Genomic DNA, 22,130 nt, shown 5'->3' with positions numbered 1-22,130 from the left:
CCTGGTTAAAATCAAAGACTCTGTGTTCCACCCAAGCCTACCGAATCAACCTCGGATACCAGCCCTGAGAAGACAGAAAGCTCTCAATGACTCTCGTGTGCATGAGTTTCAAAAGCACGGCACTGAGGGCAGGGAGAAAAAAACAGGCGATCGGAGTAGAAGGGAAATTCACGTACAAGGTCTATGGAAGTGACCCAGAGAAGGGGGCCCTGCTCTCAGATCTGTGCGTTGTGTGAGTAAAGAACTAACAGGGAAACACAAACTTAGCTTCCAAAAATTATCCATCCTGTGAGAGTCAGGCCACTCAGTTTTAGGATCCCTCAGTTCTTAAAATGTTCTAGAATGTTTTTATTTCAATGCATTGAGTTTTAAAGAAAAGAATATGTTAGTTTTTTAATCTTCTGTATTTTGTGAAGGAGGTACTCCCTCTCAAATAATTATCTGGGATAAAACAAAAAGGGCTCAGCATAACATAGATTCTGGCATTATTCTAGAAAGGGAAGGCTCATGGTAATATCTTTCAGTTAGAAAAGTGTCTATTTCTCATCTTATATTATTGCACTAAGTGTATAGAGAAACTAATTTGTATCTAAACCTTAGGCCACCACTTCATTGTGGAGGCACAAGGTACTATCAATGAAAACACCTGAAACGGTTTCCTCAGAGGCCACTTGTTAGGGCACATTTTAAAATAAAACACCTGTGTGTACATAAAAATACTTGACTCCATATTTTGATTTATGAAAAATAAATTTATTACATAACACCTTGTTTTTAACAATGTTCAATTTTTTTAAATTCAGAATACTTGTGTCATTCATGTAAAATAGTTTGATACAGTACATTGTATGTTATAGGTTTTCTTTTTTCCTCAAAAACTCTAAGGCTCTCCTACTCCTTCTCCTTTGCTGAAGTAAGGGCACCCTAAACAACGTGCGAACAAGTTTTAAAAAAAGAAAATGAACTGAACGAAATTTTAGTAGCACTACACCAACCAGCTTTAAAATCAGGACAAAATATCTGAATCGGATGCCGCACCTTTTTAAGGAAGTTATCACTCATGCTTTTTTCATCTTAAAGCATGCTCACAAATCAGCAACACCAACAGGAAAAATAAAACACTGTCTATGACAATCATTTTAGTTTGTTTGCTGAACCAAACAGGTTTATATCAATGACAACATATTTCATTACTATCAATAGCAGCTTTAATACCAGTCAAGTCATAGAGTGAAAATAAAAACAAACTCAGAAGTTGGAAATTAATCTTTGGGAGTTTTGAAACCTTCCTGGAAAAACTATGTGGCTTCTTGTACTTTCCAAAACAATCCAAGCAATATTCTTGGTCAAAGAACACTGATTAATGTAGAAAATGAATCAACCCACTGATAAGACACTGAAATGAAAGGTGTACCGAAATAATCTCATGTTGAGTCTTGGTTACTTCGTTAATGTATACTGCATGTTTCAAGTACCAGTTAAACTTCTGCATGTGTGTGTGTGTACTATTGGTCAGATAATGTTGTTACACTGGAAGAATTCACCACATACGACGACAAATGCTTGCCCCTAGCACGTTTCACAGCTTCAACTGCTACAGACTGTCACTGAAAAAAATGCATTGGTCAGTCTGAACCATGTCAAGTAAACTATGGAAGTAGCAAACCCACAACACAAACTGTGCTAGCACTTTCTTCTCAAGCCTAACTCCAGACAGCGACAACGTGGAAGCCACTACCCCAATCTGTGAAAAGCGGTGGAACTCGGCTACCGGACATCTGACTGCGTGGCTGCACAGTACATTCTCATGGCCCATCCCAGGCTCCCGCCGAGAGCTGCAGGCGGCCTGCGGCACCGCGACAGTGCATGGACGGTGTCCGACGCAGCTCAGTACCGATGTGTCTGGTGGGAGTACTGTGGAGGCTGCTGGGAGGTAGTTGAGTACCCCATGCTGCTCTGCGGCTGTGATGTGCTTGGTCCGGGGTTGGGGTAGGCAGCATGCGGATTGGAACGCTGCAAAAGCAGAGGAAGAGGAGACATGACTCGGCGTTGCTGTGGGCTGGCTGCACCCCAGGCCAGCAAGGCTTCTGTGTGTTTGAAATGTCACTTATTTTATGGCAGTAATGTCACTTATTTTAAGGTAATAACTTTAAAGGTCTTGTGCTAGGTATTGGCTTTAGAATTAAAATGACAAAACCCTTAACATTTTTTAGTGTCAGTCTTTCTTTATGAAGGTCAGAAGTACTGCTGATAAAATAACACTAACGTGAGTCTTACTCCTGTGCTGTGTGGTTCATTCTATTCACAGGAACGCCCTTTCATGCTATTTGTATTTACCTCATAAATAAGTTGTCTGGGACACTTACTCTTGAACTCAATGATTTCTTCTTCTCAATAACAGAAGAAATTCAAAGCTAATCTACATACTTGTTTTTTCAGTAGAAAACTCCCAACACCCATGCATGACTGAGGAATAAAAAATGAATAAGACAAGAAACTATAGAATTATTTCTTCAGCATTAGATATTTTTATGCTCTATAAATCAATGAACCTTGTTTTTCAGCTACAAGCGATACACAAAAGTAAAGCTACAGTCATTGAAATGCAGGAAGAGTGGTATTCTCAATTCTAGAAGCAGAACAAGAGATAGAGTCAAATACCTCTAGTTTCAATCAGTTATATTCTTATTCTCAGCCCTGCATGTCTCTCTCATGCTATTAGCTCCCCAAAACACACACTATGGAAGATTAACTATAATTTAATACTTTCCTCTTTCAAAGATATCTAATAAATCATATAACTCGAAACTCCACCAACCCTAGCAAAAACAACATTTTAAAGAGAGTGGACATGTAAAACTAGTCAGAAATACTATTTTTGAAATCACTCATAAAAACCACCACAATAACGTCAACAAACACACACACAGCAGCATTTCCTTGGTTTCAGTGGCAAAGGTTAGAGCCTGCCTGCCCTGCCCCGCTCAGGACGCACATCGTGTGTGCAAACACACCCGTGTGCCAGAGATGTGCTCGTGTCCCAGGTGGGGAGGGAAGCAGCAACCATAAGCTCGCAAGACGCCTGCCTTGGAGCCCCTGCTCGCTGAGCTCACTGCAGGACAGCCACCACGCGGCAGTGATCCCCAGAGCTTGCTAGGCTGCACCCGCCATGAACCATACAGAGTTCTGATCTAATTCCTGACGTGGAGTCACAGGCTCTGGGAGCCTTATCCATTTATTACAACCTCTCTCTTTCAGTAGGCAAATAATTCTCATGGGTCAAGTTTTCAAGACACTTCCTCAGTGAATCCAGACCACATGGGAACAGGATCAGCACAAGGTATAGTTATCAGAACGGGTCTGTCTGTGAAGGAACTGCTGTTGTCACTGGAGAGAATGCACAGGGAGCCGCCTAGCAGGTCTGAGTCTGCGTCCTGAGTCCACCCTGGCTTGAGGGGTGAACGAGGGAAGGGGCTCAACCTCCATGAACCCCAGTTTCCTGCCAATAGCGCTTACCTCACAGCTATCATACTGCCTGGAGAAAGGAAGGTCTGTCCCACACTGACAGAAGAGCTGGCACACGTAAGTCTTGACAAGCTCTTCCTATGATCGCATCACCCCCAGCACCACCACTGACACTCAGCAAGTACTCACTGTGCACTGTGAACGCTACTAAGAGTTTTAAGGAAGATAATAATGAACACAGTGACTGGTGTCATCTATCAAACGACTGTCGGTCCAGCTGGCCATTGCCATTAGCTTACACTGTCTCATTTCATCCTGACTACAGCCTCACACTGACCATCACCCACACCCAACAAATGAAGACACTGAGAAGATCTGAACCACCCCCTTGAGGCTGGATGGGGTTGCAGAAATGAGACCCCCCACTTCCTGAGCACCCCTGTGGGCCAGATGCTGAGGGTCACCACAGCTGCCCCACGGCAGCGGCAGGGTAGGTGTGCCCGGCTCATGATACAGATAAGAAACTCGAGCAGTGTCCAGGGTCACAGAGCCAACCAACGGCACAATTTAGGTCCAATCACCCCAAGTCTGGCTAAGCCCCCCTACTGTACCACCGGGCACCTTCCACGCCCATAGCTCTTCCCGTCAATGTGTTGGCATACACAGGCAGGTCTTTTCTTAGCTACGTCGCATTTCCCAGCGCTCACAAGCCCACAGGCAGTACTGACACGCAGGTCACTGAGAGACAGCCTGAGTACCTGATAGTCTGAGGTCATGATCAGTCCACCTGAGGTAGTGGTAGGAGGGACGACTCTCACTTTCTTCAACGGGGGTCCCTGGGTGTGACTGCTGTCTTGGTTCCCTGGGTGGCCGGTCCCATTCGTGTGGTTATTGCCCGGCTGCTGCTGCTGGTTCTTCTCAATTGGTTAAACAGAGAGACACAGCTCAACTCAGAGGGAGAACCAAAGATGTCCATGCCAGAAGTCATGGGAGCACCAAACAAAGCCAGATGCCAAATGTACTTTAACACTTACTTTGTCTCCTTTGTCATCAGGTTCTTCTTCTGTTAAAAATTCTCGTTTGGGGTAAGGGATCTGACAACCGGCAAAAACACTGATCACAAGAAAAAAGAAAAAGAAAAATGATTCCTGGGATGCTAACCAGTATTTCAAATGCTGTGTGTAAGTAGTTTCTTGCTTTCCTCTTTTAGTCTGGACTCTACCCCCCATCTGTGATGTGATAAGCATCTTTCCTGCAACTGTGACACGGCAAGTCCCTTCTTCTAACCACTGCCATGAGGGCAGGCCACGGAGGGCGGCTCCCTGTATAAATAATAACACTCCGATAGGACTCTGATTTCTTCTTTGATCACAGTGGTCCTTTTTTACCATCACAAACAAGAGATAGATTCTGGCAGGAATGTGATTAGTCAAACAAAAATTTCTCTTTTACTCTCCATGCTACATTTAAAAGGAAAGAAAGAATGGAAACATAAATGTACTTGGGGATGGAGTTTGCAACCGTAACTGCAAGCAGTGAGGCAGACAGTGTGTGGAACCAACCCATCACTAACTGAATGACAGAGGCAAATGATGCCAGCACCATGCCAGCTGTAAAACCTGAGGACACTTCTGTCATCAGAGCTCACTTTCTGCCTCTCATAAGGATTCCCCTGGGTCCCCATAAGAGCGATGGTGACTTAGAGCTGACAATTAGAGGAAAGCAGGCACCAAAAATGTCTATAGAGCTGGTGAGTGAACAAACTGATCACTTACTCTGATGTAGGAAGCGGGTCTTCTAGGAAATAGGGATCCTGCATAGCCTGTTCTGAGGTAATTCGCTTTATTGGGTCCATGGTAAGCAACTTCTGAAGCTGAAACCACAAGTCATAAACACATCACTGTTTTACTTCTCATAGTCACACCTGTGGCACATTGTGGGATGCATTTTTTAAAATTAATAATACCTCAAAATAGGGAGAACATTTATTGCCCCAAGTTACTCCCCCCTCCAAGCTCCCCAATTATTCCACTTAATGTAATAATTCACATTTTAGTCATTCTAATATTCATTATCTCAGTTGGTTCTCCTGTAAGAACTAACTAAACTCATGTCTTCTTATTCTAAACCAACGATCTTTTCCCTACGTTATCTAAATTGCTATATCCAATTTAGAACAGGACTAAAATTCTTCGAGTTATTATTTTTCTATTAAAGGGAAAACCTGTAATATAAATACACTAGTCACATGTGGCTATTCAGATGTAAATCCAAATGAATCAAAACTATATATTAAATTTTAAAAGTCAGTTTCTCAGTCCTATCAGGTCCATTTCTAGAGCTTGGCAGCCGCGCACGGCTCAGGACTGCGCTACTGGACAGCATGGATGGTCGGACAGTGCTCTCCTGCAGTGCACACCAGTCTACAGACAGATGCGGGGACTGGCACAGAACCACAGAGTACAGGGGTGTGCTTATGAGTGGAGCCTCTAAGGAGACCGTATGGCTTCAAATCCTGACCTTACGTTTATTAGTTGAGTGACTCTGAAACAAGTTACTTAACCGCTTTGTAGCCCGGTTTGTCAAAGAGGGGTTAAAAACAGTACCTTTTATCGATAAGTTTATTTTCAGAATTAAATGAGTTAACATGTAGAAAGCAACTATAATGGTGCTAAAAGAAAGCACTATATAAGTCTTAGCCATTACTATCATCATCATCATAACTAATATTACTTACAGAAATGTCACACTAATGTGATAATTCAGTATCTTCTGGTTGAAAAATAATTTACTGAAGGCTCTATGAAGTAGAATATTTGATGTAACATGTTATTTAAGATAGTATCTAAATGGTGGTCTCTTGGCTTATAATCTCTGACCTCACACCATGATTTCCAGGCTTCAGAGCACTCCAGAATCAGCCCGGGAGCACTTCCTAACAGCCCCAGATGACTCTGGTGCTGCTGGACTAGTACACACTCTGAAAACCATGGAACATGTGGAGACGGTGGGAGATGAGACAATCGAGAACAAAATGGCAGAAGGTATGTTTAAATGCAGATGAAATGCTGGGATGGTGAGAGTTTAATTTCAATGAGCTGATATTTCAGTAGAAGCATAATTTTATTTTGAGACTGAAAGGAAAAGCATGGATTTGCTCCTTAAAACACTCAACAGGTTTAATGAAATTACATTAGAGCTTTCATATGGGACTATGCAAGACAGTTACCCTAGCAAAGACAAGCAGGTGAGTGGAAAAGAAAGGTGGTCTCCGGAGTGTCAGTGGTGGGGTGGTGAGAGTCCTCAGGCTAGAAGGAGCAGCAGTGAGCAGCGGGATGGTAAGGCAATCCCCCTGAAGCGGGACTTCTGCTCTACCACTGTCACCACTATTTTGTTAGAATAAATAAGGCCGTAACTTTGAAGGATCTAACTTACCTTCCAATTTGGGCACTAATATGGTCAGTTGAGCACTGTCTTTTAAGTTGCTGATTAGATATGAAATGTATGATACAGGACATGATAAAACATTACTGCAGAAGTAGAACAGTAGAAGGAGAAGAAAAAGCAGAAATGGAAGAAGTATTTGCCAAGCGGCCTGGTACTAAAGGAAATTTTAATCCTTTCAAAGTAGAAATTCCTGTTTAATGAACTCACTTAAATATACTGGGAAAAAAGGATTAAAAGAATTTTAAGCCAAGCAAAATACAACTTGCTTCCCTCAATCCTCCTTTATATTACTTTCTTTTGAAAAACATAAAACTGAAAAACATTTTTAATTGCTATAATGTAAAAATGGAAATGTCATTGTAAACAAATTTGACAACAGTTGACTATAATGTCAAAAGTCACCTTGAGAGTGCACAGCTAGATCCTAGCTCAAATCATGTTTCTACTATGCACTATCTACACACGCATCTCTCATACTCTTCCAGAAAACGCACATGATGCACAGCGTCCCTGAAGGACCTTTAACAGCCAAGTTTATACGTGGCACCTTGGGAATTAAAATTCTATAAACAACCTTTCAAAGGACTGAAATAAAAAATAATCTCTAAACCTTATTTCTGAACAGTAAGACCGTTTTCATTTTGATTCTTTGAAATTTTAAAGTAACTGATGAAAACCAATAAACAGAATTTTTAAAAAGTGACAGACTTGGTTCAATGACCGTCTATAGAAAATTAAATGTAACCAAACATTAAGGCTGTCAAACCTGGGTTTGGAAAAACCTGGGTTTTGATATCATTACTAGTAGGCACCGACAACTCTCCATTAGTATTACTATTAAAGAACTCTAAGAATACTGAGTAACCACAGAAATTGAGTCAAAAAAGTCAGGTTGGGTTAAACAGGTGGGAAAAATATAGTTCATTAGTGCTGTTCTCTAAAACTTACCAAGTGGAATGCTTTACTATCTGGTTTAACTTTATGTTTTTCCATATACTTGATAAGGCTGCAGTTGGTATACCTGAAAGAGAAACACTATGAAATATCTATATAAGATTTGAGATTGATTTTACATTGGGTGAAATTCTCTGAACAGAATTACTTTAATCATAACCAACACAGAACATACACTGAAAATGGTTATTAAATCAATTTTACACTTCATTCAGGACTCCCACGAGTCACTTTTAAGTGGACACCAAGATAATTTCATGAATAACATACAGACTGCTTAGCTTTTGTTCACATGAATGCTATCGCAACAATGATCTTAAATAACATATGGGTCAAGAGTTGAACTCAGCCTTACTAGTAAGCTTAAAATAAATACAAAATTTTAAAACACTGTCATATGTCATATAGGTCTGTAAACTGCATGTCCCAATCCCCTGATCCTGCTGTAAAAAGAGATGAACTATTCCTTTTTCTCTATTAAAAAACTTGTTTAAATTTACAACCCAACCCAGGAGGAGGAGGCAGGTGGCTATTAGCAAAGGTTGGTTTCTTTCAGTCTCTTACTGCTTCAGTTGTGATACCCTTCACAGACGCAGAGCTTCCAGAAAGTAACAAATATGCAAAGAAATGAACTGACTTTTTTCCTCACAGCCAAATCAGCTGCTGATATTAGATATTCACCTTCTTGTATCACCATTCAAACATCTTAAGAAATGAAGACTACCACAATGCAAAAATATTTATTAGAGTAAATAAGTAAAATTATTTAACAGACTAGTCTTCTGTCAAGTATTCTATCATGCTGAGCATTCAATCTTATCCTGAGTATTCTAGAAAAGCAAAAATCAACAGTCTATTTTCTTGCCAACTTACGTATTTCTTCTGAAATCTTTCATTAATGTTGAATGTTCAGGCATCTTTTTTATATCTTCCCAATCTTTATCTGTGAAACACATTGATACAATTTTATATTGTCTAGGTTGCTATTATTAAGAACTTTAATAAAGGTGACTTCACTTCTCATTACATGTCCTACATTTTAACCTCCCTGAAAGCACAGACTTCGAATAAATGGTGAGCTGCAGTAAACATCTTTAACTGTAAATGCATTCTCCATACGCTGTGTTCTCTCTTATTTTGTCTAAAATTTTTAAATGTCTATTTTCTCTATGTTCTACTATAAGTTATCTCAGTTTCTATACTAAGACACCAACAAGTTATAAACAAATATTTCCATTATTAAATACTTCTATTTTTATCTGTAAAACCACTTTTGTCCCACCATGTCTTGGTTAACCCGGCAACCAATCTTTTCAACAATAAATGCAGTATCTTCCCCCTCAGCAGCTGTAAGCTGTCCTTTTTATACGGCCCTCCTTACGCTCCCCTTATTAAATACACTGCTTTACATGGTAATCAAGGTAAGCAGTTACAGCTGTCTGAAACACAGAGTTGGATGTACGAGCATATGAACAAGTCAGCTAGTATCTGGGCTAGTTTCAATAATAATAACAAAAGCAATCCCAGCTACCGGACCCATCAGGTGGAAACGTCTTGGTCAGTTTTGCTGACATTAGAGTTACTCAAACACCACACGCAGTTTGAGAAGCTTGCTGTGCCCATTGGAGGAGTTACTGAGAGTCCACAGGTGCCCACATTCTACCAGGTAGCTTCATGGCACCTCAGCTTTTAAATGACCTCCAGAGGTTAGCTTCTCTCTCAACTGGCTTATAAAAATATCTGCTATCTAGCCTCCAGATACCACATATTGTAAACTAAATACATACTTTAAACTCCTAAGAGGAATTTTCTCCTTGACTACTTCCTTGTTCCAATTTCTTTATTTCTGTCAATTTCTCAAGTAGAAATCCTAAGATAATCTTTTATTTTTTTCTTCCAAGTACAGGCTTACTCTAAAAAATTATACCATTATCCTTTCTTCTCCATCCAAATCACTTTACACGTGGAGTACTGCTGTAGGTAAAAGCTGGTTTCCTGACTTCAGTTACCCCTCTTAAATTTTTACATACCCCTGCCATAGAAACCATTCTAAAGTAGAACACAAATCACAGCACTAGTTCTCAAGAACTTATCACAGATTCTCCTTCTTTAGCACATCAAATCTAAATTCTATTGCTTGGTTTTCAGATTCCCTATAAGCAGATCCCAAATGTGGAACCACGCCCTAAGAACCATTTCAGAACCATCTCCTGTGGAGGCCACCCCTCCTCCAAGGCCCTGTAAGTCAGGCTCCTTCCCCGGGGGACCCCTGAATTGATGAGTGCATTCAGAAGTGGGAAGAAAAGGCCATTCTTCTCCATCTACTCAAACTACTCCTATTCTTTCAACATTCTACCTAGAGCAGCCGAGTGTCAACTCCAAGAGGGCAAGAATCACGTCTGTTATATCAACAATATTTTACACTTAACACAGTGCCTGAAACATGGTAGGTGCTCAATAAATCTTTAGTGAATAAATGAAACTCCCATCTCAACAAAGCAATCTTTGTAGAAATGTTGGTCAATTCTGGACAAAGGTAGCTACTTTGCACTTACTGATAATTAAAGGGAATGTGGAATTATAACTCCCAGATATTTCTGTATTAGTTTTGAGCCACTGATCTGAAAAAAATTCCTAATAAGAAACAACGTATTGTTTCTTATTATTATTTCAATAAGTTATTGATATTTTAAATTATTAACATATATTTATTAATAATAAACTGATTGTTTATCATTTCAATAAGTACTTGACTAGCCAAAACTATGCAGGCGTTTCAAATGGAGAGTAATGGACTTCTGTTCTGCAGCACAAGGACTGGGCTGGGGCTGGAGCTCTAAAGCCCATGACGAAATGCCCCAACCACCACCTCCCAGTGGCAGTCAGAGCAGGCTCACTTGCTGTGCAGGGCTGGGCCTTCACTCACATCCTGCCTGTTCTAACTGGAAAGGATGTTCTTACTGACAAGGGTTATAGAGCAAAAAATGCTACGATTCAATACAATGTGTTTCAAGTAGAAACAGTCTTCAAAATCTGTATTCAAATACCAAACAATGACATTATTATTAAGTGCTATCAGACAAAAAGACATGCTCCTGAATTCTATTCAGTTGCCAATGGTGAAAACTAAAGGCACTTTTTAAACACAGATATTGCAAATATTTTATCATTTTAAATATTAAACAAAACAAAACCAAAAACCAAAATGAAACAAAAATACACTCCTCAAATTCAAGAAACCCATAAATATTTTTATGCTAATATGTGAACTCTACAAATTTTACTATTTCTAAGGGTCTTTGATTAATGCAAGTCGTAAATATAAAGAACTGAGTAAGAGTAGCTTTCATTAGCTAAAAATACACATCCTTTCAATGAAGACATCTAAGTTCAAACAACAGTGATTTAAAAACAAAAACAAAAATATAATGTGTACCTGCAGGAAATCCCATTACATTGAATATTCTGTCCAGCTGGTCATGGTGATAAGGATTACTAGTTTTGATGTCCTCTTGTCGACAGTGAAATATTGGTTCTGACGTTAGTAGTTCTGCAAATATACACCCTATAGCCCAAATATCTTTAAAACAAAAACAAACAAAAAAAAAAACAAAAAAAAAAAAAAAGAAAAGAAAAAAAAAAGAAAGGAAAAAAGAAAAAGAAAGGAGGAAAATAAAGTGGTTCTTTCCAAAAGAAAATGCATCTTTATCTTGGCAGGGAGTGTTTTTTCATTCTTTTTCTCCCCTAATAAGTCATATTAAATCCTAAGCAATTATAAATATAAAAAATATTGTTTGTAAATATATATTCCCACCCCATCCACCCGTATTTCATTCCTTGTTATACCTCCATCCCACCCAGTGGTTTCATTCCAAGTTCAATCAAATTTATTATCTAAAATTTTTGGTGAGTTTAAGTGCTTCAAACATTACCTTATCTGTGAAATATATACAAAGCTGCACACAGAGCATAGGAACCATAAATAAATAAAACTAAACAAACAAACAAAAAAACAAACAGAAAACCCAAACAGCCTTGGAAATCAGGCATACTTGCTGAAAACAATCAGCACCGTTTTTTGAGGTAAAAAACATTTTTTATTTTTTATCTAGTTTATGGACTTATTAGCTTGTAAAGTTTAATAATTATCCTCCTGTGTTAGCACTAGTTAGCAAGGTGCTGTTCCAACAGGAAAAAGATGACGCCTGACCTCAAATATTCTAACAAAATAGCATTTCTCCTGAAAGGACTTTCTGTTCAAAGGGTTTCTCCATGCTATAGCAGTGTCAGACTTTGCAAGTTTAGGTGTTTAAAAGACAAGAAAATATGGGGCAAAATACTACCTTTCAACAGGCACAGAGGCTATAACTTCATAAGAATTATTTAAGAGCCAGGCAAATGGATTCCTCTGTATACAACAATTTTCCTTCACTTACTTTAAGATACAGGCTAACTTTCATTCATATTAAATTCCTACTAACAGAACTATTAGAAGATAAATATGCCAATTTATAATCTGAAGCTGCAGATACTCCATCTCTACCCTTAACAAATCCCTAAACTAGCAATGGCAACTTCCCTACACTCAGGACAGTGCTATGCACACAGCAGACAGTAAATGGTGTCTCACTGATGTAACCAATACCTGTGGCAAACATAAAAACTATGTGCAGTGTAAGTTGCTCAGTCGTGTCCGACTCTTTGTGACTCCATGGGCTTTACAGTCCTTGGAATTCTCCAGGCCAGAATCCTGGAGTGGGTAGCCTTTCCCTTCTCCAAGGGATGTTCCCAACCCAGGGATCAAACCCAGGTCTCCCACATTGCAGGCGGATTCTTTACCAGCTGAACCACAAGGGAAGCCCTAAATAACTATAGGAGGACACTGTTTAAAACCACTGTTAAAGCTAATTATTCAGACCTGTTAATAATGGTCACTTAAATAGAAAGTGAAGAAAAAAAATGTCAATTAATAAATAACTGGGAATTCCTAAAATCTAAAACTGGAATATACATATTTCATCTAAAATTGCCACACTTATATTTCAAAATAACTAGTTAAACCTCTATTTACTTTAAGATTACAAGCAAGACTATAAGCAAGTGATTTAAAAAATGATGCTGTCTGCTCATCAGTTTGCTCCCCCATCAGAGAACCAAATCAGGCCAACATCACCTTATGAAAAAGTCTCCTCAAGAAATATAAGCCAGGATATCTTCGTTTTACCATCAGAAAGTAAATGGGAAAGTTAATTATTTTGTGACTATTCTTTTTATGCGGGAACCCCACAGAAAGCTGACCTTTGATCATCTCAATCCACGGGAAGAAGGTAGGCAAGCTAAGGGGGGGTCACCAAGAGGGCCTGTGGGTCAGTGTGCATCTTTAAAACCCTACTCATGGCGCCCAAGAGACACTGTGTCCACTCAGCCTGATAATGAAAACCCCAACAAAGAAAAGAAAACACATAAAGGAAGATGAACAGTAAGTAAATAGTTTAGCCACCCTCACTCGACATTGCTTTAAAAGAAAAATCAAGAAAGCAGGAAAAATACTGAAACTTGTTTGACTTTACCCTATATAACTTCTCTCTTCAGGTCTTTTCTATTATTTTTCACCTGTTATCAATTTTACCATCCTTCCCTCCTTCAAATCCTGACCCAGTCAATAATCATGAATTTGAGTTTGCTGATCAGGCTGTTACTTCAGATAAATTTCTGAATCTTTGTCAACAAGTCTCTCCTACCTTGCCTATTTTTTCAGATTGTGCTGAATTCGTAAGAAAGTCCTTTCTTGCTCACTTACCTGTCAAATTTCTTCTAGAAAAACTTTTCAAATTAAAAACACACAAACCCCATATACTTCTAAAATTCTGTAATGCTTGTGTGTAGCTACGGAGCTAACCAGGCAAAGTAGACACCAACTGGCAGGCTACGCAGACCCAAATGGGGGAAAGCAGAGATATAGATTAAATTTGTTTTAATCAGTAATTATAAGCCTCTACCTTAATGCAAGAGTAAATTCTCACTCTCCCCATTTTATTGAAGTTTATATGTTATAAAAACTTTTAAGACTGCCCTAGTGACAATTAATTAAAGAGTTGATTCCCCTCTTTCACCCTTCTCCACAAAGTCAATCAAACAAAACCCTCAACACTCAAAACTGAATTAAACTTTGTCCCCATGAGTAACGAGCCTATCTCCGTTGACTAATCTATCATTTTCTCTTGGGTTTAATGACTCGGCTGGCAGTCTCCTACAAGGGAGTGAATGACCACGGCACTAAGACCTATTTGCAGCAAGGCTGGGATCAGGCGGGCTCATGTGCTCAGATCTCCCCCACGCTCTCCGGCTGCCTGTTAGTACCTTAGTATTAACACGACCCACCTGACTCCACTGGCAGGTTTAAGCCTTCTCAGTGATGTCACTAAAATGAACATATTCAGCTAATAATATGTAAGTTCAACCACAAAGGTTTCTCTATCTGCTTCAGGAAGTCCAAGTGCTAGGGAAGTGCATTGACAGTGGTCTGGAGGCCCTGCTGAGAACCTCACTGCACCCCTAGGCTACCCACCTGGGGAGCAGGAGGAACGTAATGGTGCAGGAGAGACTGGAAGCAAGGTAGAAGTTTCTTGTTTCACTTGTGGATTCTAGTCTTTATCCTTAAAATGTATATAAAAGTGATTTATGTATGATTTCTGTCTCTCAAATGAAAAAGCAATCTGTAAGATCTTACATCATTACTTTTTTGATCCAATTTTTTAATGCAGTTATCACTTTAGTTTTTTATATTACTAAAAAATTTTTATTAAAGGATAATTGCTTTACAGAATTTTATTGTTTTCTGTCAAACTTCATTGGAAGAAAGCATCCTCTAGAACTGCTCTGGGCCAGGCCAGGTGCTCGTGGGGACTGGCATGGACCTTGGTCTCAGTTACCTGCCCCACGTTACTCCCCTGTGCTCTTCCCACCCCAAAAGGCAGTGGAGTCTATCCAAGGGCACAAAATGCTTAGAGTTAAAGGGACCCGAGAGATGATTTAGTCTAAATCCTTGTCTTCAGAAAATGAGGCTGTGAAGGACACATTGTCCTCGGACCCCCAGAGTGGCAGAGCTAAGGTGACAAGTCAGAGGGGCTAGGCTTCTACTGTTCAGAGATGGCAACATATTTTCCACACATATTCAGTTTCTCAAATGGATGGAGATCCCTTAAGAGTAAATGACATAATTCCCATTCATTTTGGTTTCTCTTAAGTTTTAAAAAGCCTAATAGCTATCCAATAACTTTTGATGTTAATGAGGAGGAAGGCCTCTTACGACCCAAAATAGGCACCCATTTGAACAAGGGAATCTATCTAATAGCTGGTGAGCCCAGCTCTGTGATGAATAGCCCTGACCTAGAACTGGTAAACTGCTCTGGAGGGTAACAGCTTGTTCAGATCTCAATGCTCACAATGACAATTGGGTTTCTTAAGAAAAAAGAAAAAGATAAATGATGAGCCAGAGTCATAAACCTATGTGATAGTTTATTTTTTCTTCAATTTATATCAATTCAGTCTCAAGTTTTCCATTAATAGCAGCTACAAGTTGGTAATTACTTTCTTATTTGTATAGTCTTTAAATATGTCTTACCAAAAGACATTAAAATATTCATTTTCTAAGTGGAAAAAAAATTTAAATATTCATTTTCTAGGTGGAAAAAAAGCTATGTATGATATTAGTTTACATGCTTAAGCATTCAGAATACACTTGTAAAAAAGATAATCAAATGTATGTTTAGGTAGTAATATACATTGAAAAACAGGACTAGCTTCAGTAATCTTTACTTTTCCTCCTAACAAGGCTGTGTATTGTCACCCTGCTTATTTAACTTATATGCAGAGTACATCATGAGAAACGCTGGACTGGAAGAAACACAAGCTGGAATCAAGATTGCCGGGAGAAATATCAATAACCTCAGATATGCAGATGACACCACCCTTATGGCAGAAAGTGAAGAGGAACTAAAAAGCTCTTGATAAAAGTGAAAGTGGAGAGTGAAAAAGTTGGCTTAAAGCTCAACATTCAGAAAACGAAGATCATGGCATCTGGTCCCATCACTTCATGGGAAATAGATGGGGAAAGAGTGTCAGACTTTATTTTGGGGGGCTTCAAAATCACTGCAGATGGTGATTGCAGCCACAAAATTAAAAAGACACTTACTCCTTGGAAGAAAAGTTATGACCAACCTAGATAGCATATTAAAAAGCAGAGACATTACTTTGCCGACTAAGGTCCGTCTAGTCAAGGCTATGGTTTTTCCTGTGGTCATACATGGATGTGAGAGTTGGACTGTGAAGAAAGCTGAGCGCCGAAGAATTGATGCTTTTGAACTGTGGTGTTGGAGAATACTCTTGAGAATCCCTTGGACTGCATGGAGATCCAACCAGTCCATTCTGAAGGAGATCAGCCCTGGGATTTCTTTGGAGGGAATGATGCTGAAGCTGAAACTCCAGTAATTTGGCCACCTCATGCGAAGAGTTGACTCATTGGAAAAGACTCTGACGCTGGGAGGGATTGGGGGCAGGAGGAGAAGGGGACGACTGAGGATGAGATGGCTGGATGGCATCACTGACATCATGACTGGCATCATGGACGTGAGTCTGAGTGAACTCCGGGAGTTGGTGATGGACAGGGAGGCCTGGCATGCTGTGATGCATGGGGTCGCAAAGAGTCGGACACGACTAAGCGACTGAACTGAACTGAACTGACTTTTTAGAAAATAAAATATTTTATTTTGGAATAATTTTAGATTTGTAGAAAGGTTGCAATAATAGCACAGAAAAGTCCCATATCTAATAATCTACCTTTATTTTTCTATACAGTAAAATGTGATCTCAAAGCAGATACAAAGATTAGTGAACATAAAAGGTTTTATGAAAAACAGCACATAGACTTCAAGATTGCTCCGAGGGAAAGAGTACAACCATCACTCCTTTCCCCTCTGAATACACACTGAAGTGACAGCAAAGCCCCAGTAACACAAAGCACAGAAAGAGACCATCAGGGATTCCCTTGGCAAGGAACCCCTTCTCACCTGGGCCATGCAGGCTCCAGCGGTGACAGCTGGGCACGGCCCACCGAGTTAGGGGATATCAGACACTGCATACAGCTACTACCAGGACGGGGAAGGTGGATGGTGTGACCAAGGAAGTTCTCCCTGAAGAGGGAGAATTGTGACTAAGACCTGGATGAAGACACGTGTGCAGACCTGATTGAGCAGAGATACAGATAAAAACATTTCTGGAAACAATTCAGAGAAGGCCCCAGTCCACACTATTATTGTTGGATGGGAAGCAGATGTGTCCTGCACAACTCAGGGAAGATTCTGTACTTGGAAATGTCAAATACAAAGACTATATTTTGAACTGTGGACCACACCCCCCCTACTCCCCACTTCCCAAATGCCCTGAGACTACCAGGTATACAAAGATTGGGCTGAAGGTTGGAGGATTCTTCCTAAAGAATCTGGAAGTCCTCAGGGCAAAGACTTGCACATGCTGGCATTTAGGGTTCTCCATTAATGGCTGCTCTTGGCTGGATCACTCTAAAGTAAAGCCTGCCAGCCTCGGAGCTCTCTGATCCATGCATACTAAGTTCCCAAGCAGCGTTCTGTAACCTGAGTCTTCAATGCAAAGAGACATCAAGGGTCAACAAACAGTTGAAGAATACTAGCCACATGAAAGGGAGACTAAGACAAATCAATGAAGAGAGTGACTACAAAGAAAACACAGAGAACGAGAAAGGGTTCTTAGAAATTAAAAAGACAAAGGTAGAAAAACACGAGCAGGAAAGTGGTATAAAGGATACCAGTCCAAGAAATCCGACATCTGCCTACACTCAGCTTCGGAAAGAGAGAAGTAAAACACAGAGGAGGAAGTCAAGCCTATTTCAAGAGAATCTTTCACAGACAGGGGATATAAACTTCGAACTGAGCGGGCCTGTAGGTGGCCAGCAAATCAGTGTGAAACACAAGGATGAGAAATCCTCTGTTTTCAGGAAACACAAAACCCCACAGAATCCACCACCATGTGAGACCTTCCATTAGCAACACTGATGCCAGAGCACAGTTGAGAAGCCTCACCAAACTCTGAGGGAAAATCTCTTTGTACCTGTAACTTTAGTCACTGCCAAACTGTAAAGTATGACAAATGCTTTTTTTTCCAGAAATAGAGAACTAGAAAATTTACCTCTAAGACAGGTTACTTGAGAATATTCCGCAGCAAAGTAAGGGATGAAATACTGAAATCCAGAAAGAAACAGATCCAACCCAGATGAACAAAAAAGGGAAAAGAACAAGACGAAAATCGATCCAGAATAGAGCAAAGTATAAGAGTTGGGGATGGAGTTATCCAATAAAGTAAAAATGGGTTTAATACCATTCTGGAGAACGTAGAACAAGTAAGCAATAAAGGCATACAAAAAGAGAGGCACGAAAAAAGGAAAGACAAAATACATAAGAAAAAAACTACTTGATAAAACTCTACCAAATAAAATGAAGCAGAATAAAGATGTCATAAAAGGATTGTGATATAGCTGTGATAAAAGGTGGTAACTGAATATCAAGCCCATTACAATATGTAGTTAAGTATAAACAACAGTGGGCATTATGGTTTGCAAACAGAAAATAAACGCTGTAAACATCAACAAAGTGGTAACGATGATGATGATGACTGATATTATTAAGAGAGCTTATAAATTGAGAGGCTGGTGGGGGAACAAGCAGAAGAGCACTCATTTCCTAATTCTTCATACAGGGAGACAATCAATCCTAATAAAAACTGAAAAGTGAATGACCATGTTCTCAGCTCCTACTTATTTTCATAATCTTCTTTTCCTTTATTTTAAGGGAAATCTTTTAGAAGCTAGTATTTCTTTTGGCAAAAGAAATATTTGTCTGAAGTTCAATGATTCAGAAATTTTATTGTGTTTCTTTCTTTTTCACCTAAAATTAAACTTAAAATAGTTTTTACTTAGAATTCATAGTATGGGCCCATATATTTAAAAACCTTTTTAGCATCTGTTTATTTATCAGAAATAGATGTCTGGAATGGTATACCCCTAATGCCAATGACGGTATTTCTAGACAGTAGAATTTTATGTTAGTTTTTGCTTTTACTTTTATAATTTTCTGTATCACTTAACCTAAAAAACAGACAGACATATATATATTTCACAACAACAAGGCCACTTTAAAAATGTCATGGAACTTTAATTAGTTCTACTCACCAATAGCTTTGGTATAATGTCTTGCTCCAAGAAGTAATTCTGGGGCTCGGTACCAGAATGTAACTACTACTGGATCCAAATCTGCTAAAGGCTTCAAAGGTGAATTAAATAATCGGGCAAAGCCCATATCAGCTGTAAAAAATAATAATAATAATAATAATAACAATGCTAAGTAAATAGATTTTTACAAATGTAACTGATGACTCTAATTTTACTATTAAGATACGAAAAACGTGAATTCTGTGGGGAGAAAAACCAATAAAACATCTCACCCCTTTCAGAAGTCTAAATATAAGCCAAGGTTGAGATCTTCATTCATTGCAAACTACTGCCACTGGGTTACAGACTCACTCTGCTGCCTGAGGTCCAGGGTGACCCTACTCCTCCAGGCAGATTTCTTTCCATCTGTCTTACCACCAGGGGGACAGGGCTGTGCAGCCAGCCGCACGTTCATTCTTTTCACTGGTCACAAGTACCAGGGAACTAGATCAGTTAGGGTGAGGCTTCCCGTTATCTGCATCAGTAAGCATGCTCACTGGTATAAGCTGATGTACAGTATGACAATACCACTATTTCCCCCCTTTTATTTGGGTTGAGTTTTTTCTTTAATTTTAAAGAATTGTGTTTGTTTTTTTTTGAAGCCGGAAAAGACTTTAAAGATCATATAATTCAATCACCTCCTTTTTCAAATGAGGAAACTGAGGGCAGAAGAAACTGCTTTGACAAATGTCAACAACTCGCATCTCAGAGCTGGAGCTGTGCTGAGATACAGTTCACAGCATTTCGCACAGTTTACTATGTAGTGCAGTTATTCAGGCACAGCTGTTTGTCCTAACGAACCATGATCTTACAGATAAAAACGTTTTTGTCTCACTATCCCTTGGAACATCAAGTACAGTGTCATTACACAGAGCTGCCAAAAACACATTGAATGAACAATCACTAGTGATACCACCTATTCAAAAATTTCAAGATTCATCCACCATTTGTTTGATTTTGCTCTCCTAATACACATTCTTAATGAGGCAGGCCTTAATCGATCTACTTATAGAGGTTAAAAAAACCAACAAAGAAATGTGGCAAAGAACTAAAACCATGAGTCGGATTACTAAATACTGACTTACAGAAGAATGTACCTTAAGTGTGACTACTTTAAGCTACTGATATCCCCCAAGCCTGTCAACATCATACATGGGACACAGAAATAATTCCAAACGAGATTATTTTTAATATATAAAATTTCCCCGAGTCTTACAGTAGTGAACACATCTGTAAATACTGTCTGGCTGGGTCTTTTAGATTGTGCATGCTTTGAACTTACATTTGAATTTGATGCCACCACACTGGTTGGATGAAATCTGCTAAATGTACACCTAAGGACCTAGCAGGCATTTGACGCTACATAAGGACCGACAGGGCCTGGTTCTTAAAGCAAGCCAATTGACTAGGCGCATTCTGAGATGCATCAAATGTTTGTCAAGAATTTTGCAGTTTATATCAAGGGTATTTTCCAAGTCTAATTAGAAGGAGAAAATGGGATTGGAGGATTTAAAGGGGAGGGTAGAAAGAAGGGTTGGGGACACCTGGGTTTTTCTTTGCTGGTGAAGTGGTACAAATCAGTTGATAATCCCAATTTATACTAAATTTGGCAATCAGAAATTTCTATTTATTTTGTTATATACTCCCATACTCCTGCTGCTTTAAAATTAAGATAATTTGGTTACTACATTTCTTCTATCCACACACAAACTAAATAAATGTCACAAACACAACTTGGAAATGACAATGAAAAAACAGGATAAATAAATCTAGCTCTATCCTTATAAGTTATCAGACCAGAAATGGGTAAAATTTTGCACTGATACATAAGAAAACAGAGCTATTAGAAAACATGCAGAGGTACAGAAAGCTCGTTAATTCTTTTCCCTTCAGGCAAAGGCTCGTTAGAACCTACCCAGCCTCAGTGGTATTCTTAGTTTGTAATCCCTGACCTAGACGAGGCTAACAGAAGGATATGTTCGGATTGACCTGGCTCAGGGAAACAGAACTGATGGTATGATTAGTAGTTTGCTGTACGCCCTTAGGACTAAAGGTGAGGTTGGCGTCTAACAGGGATAGAAGCCACTCACCTCTACAGGCTATTTTTAATGAAGGCAAAAAATTTCTAAGAAACTCACATGGCTTATTTTATAATTAGAACACTTCAGTCTCTAAAGATTGTCTGACACCTTTTGAGAGTGTGAAACATTTTTCACTTTTAATGTATACTCTTTAGAAATGGCTTCGATCACATGGAACTATATGAATAAATGCATATTATTACAGCAAAAATTAGAAGTGATAAAGCTGCCTGCAAAAGTTTTAAAAGAGTGCTACGCTGTGACTTATCAAAGATATAACATACCAATTTTTACTCTTCCTCGCTCAGGACCTTCACCCATAACTAAAATATTAGCAGGTTTCTGTGGAAACAAAATAGTGTTTTTTTTCAGTAGACAGTAGTGGTTTCTTTTAAATAGACAACACGCCAATATAACATAAATCCACCTTTGAAAAAACCACATTTACTCAAAAATTAAAATCAAACACAGGAAGTCACCGAAGAAGCTTTATATGTGTGTGTGTGTGTGTGTGTGTGTGTGTGTGTGTGTGTGTATGCCAAGTAATATGCAACTTCATGAAGGCCAAATACGGTAGTGCTTTCTCCAGGCAGAGCGAGGGCTTTTCTTGGCGCTGTTATCAGTCTGCTTCACTACTGTGGAACATCTGGCAGAAAGTTACAATGCTCTGCTTCCTTCTAACTCTTTCAATTATATAAAACACCCTGCAACTTTAAGGGGAAATGCATCTTCAAATATAATATAATACTGTATTATTAAAATAGCAAGGAAATTACAGGGAAGGGGCCACCTGATAGCTTTTTTTGCGGGGAGGGAACCACATAGTATATATCTATGTTTCAAACAAATTATAGAGAAATCAATGTAAGAGCCTTTTCTAAATG

General features: G+C 39.2%; 1 protein-coding gene across 2 annotated transcripts in view; it reads right to left on the bottom strand.

The window, feature by feature from the left end:
* CDK8 (cyclin dependent kinase 8) overlaps positions 732-22,130 on the bottom strand; it is a 76,031-nt gene continuing 54,632 nt past the window's right edge. The window contains exons 5-13 of one of the 2 annotated variants that reach the window (XM_018056580.1): positions 21,531-21,588; positions 19,127-19,258; positions 11,303-11,446; positions 8,740-8,809; positions 7,861-7,933; positions 5,241-5,338; positions 4,500-4,578; positions 4,224-4,379; positions 732-2,013 (exon numbers count right to left, since the gene is read on the bottom strand). In XM_018056580.1, coding sequence (XP_017912069.1) covers positions 1,888-2,013; positions 4,224-4,379; positions 4,500-4,578; positions 5,241-5,338; positions 7,861-7,933; positions 8,740-8,809; positions 11,303-11,446; positions 19,127-19,258; positions 21,531-21,588 — 936 coding nt within the window. In that variant the 3' untranslated portion in view covers positions 732-1,887. Of the gene's footprint in view, positions 2,014-4,223; positions 4,383-4,499; positions 4,579-5,240; positions 5,339-7,860; positions 7,934-8,739; positions 8,810-11,302; positions 11,447-19,126; positions 19,259-21,530; positions 21,589-22,130 lie in introns of both variants that reach the window. The other variant, XM_005687557.3, reaches the window with a different exon arrangement.

This window comes from Capra hircus, chromosome 12, assembly GCF_001704415.2.
Source record: "Capra hircus breed San Clemente chromosome 12, ASM170441v1, whole genome shotgun sequence".
Taxonomy (NCBI): domain Eukaryota; kingdom Metazoa; phylum Chordata; class Mammalia; order Artiodactyla; family Bovidae; genus Capra; species Capra hircus.
Note: the sequence above shows the minus strand (reverse complement) of the source record. Positions and strands in the feature narration are given on the sequence as shown.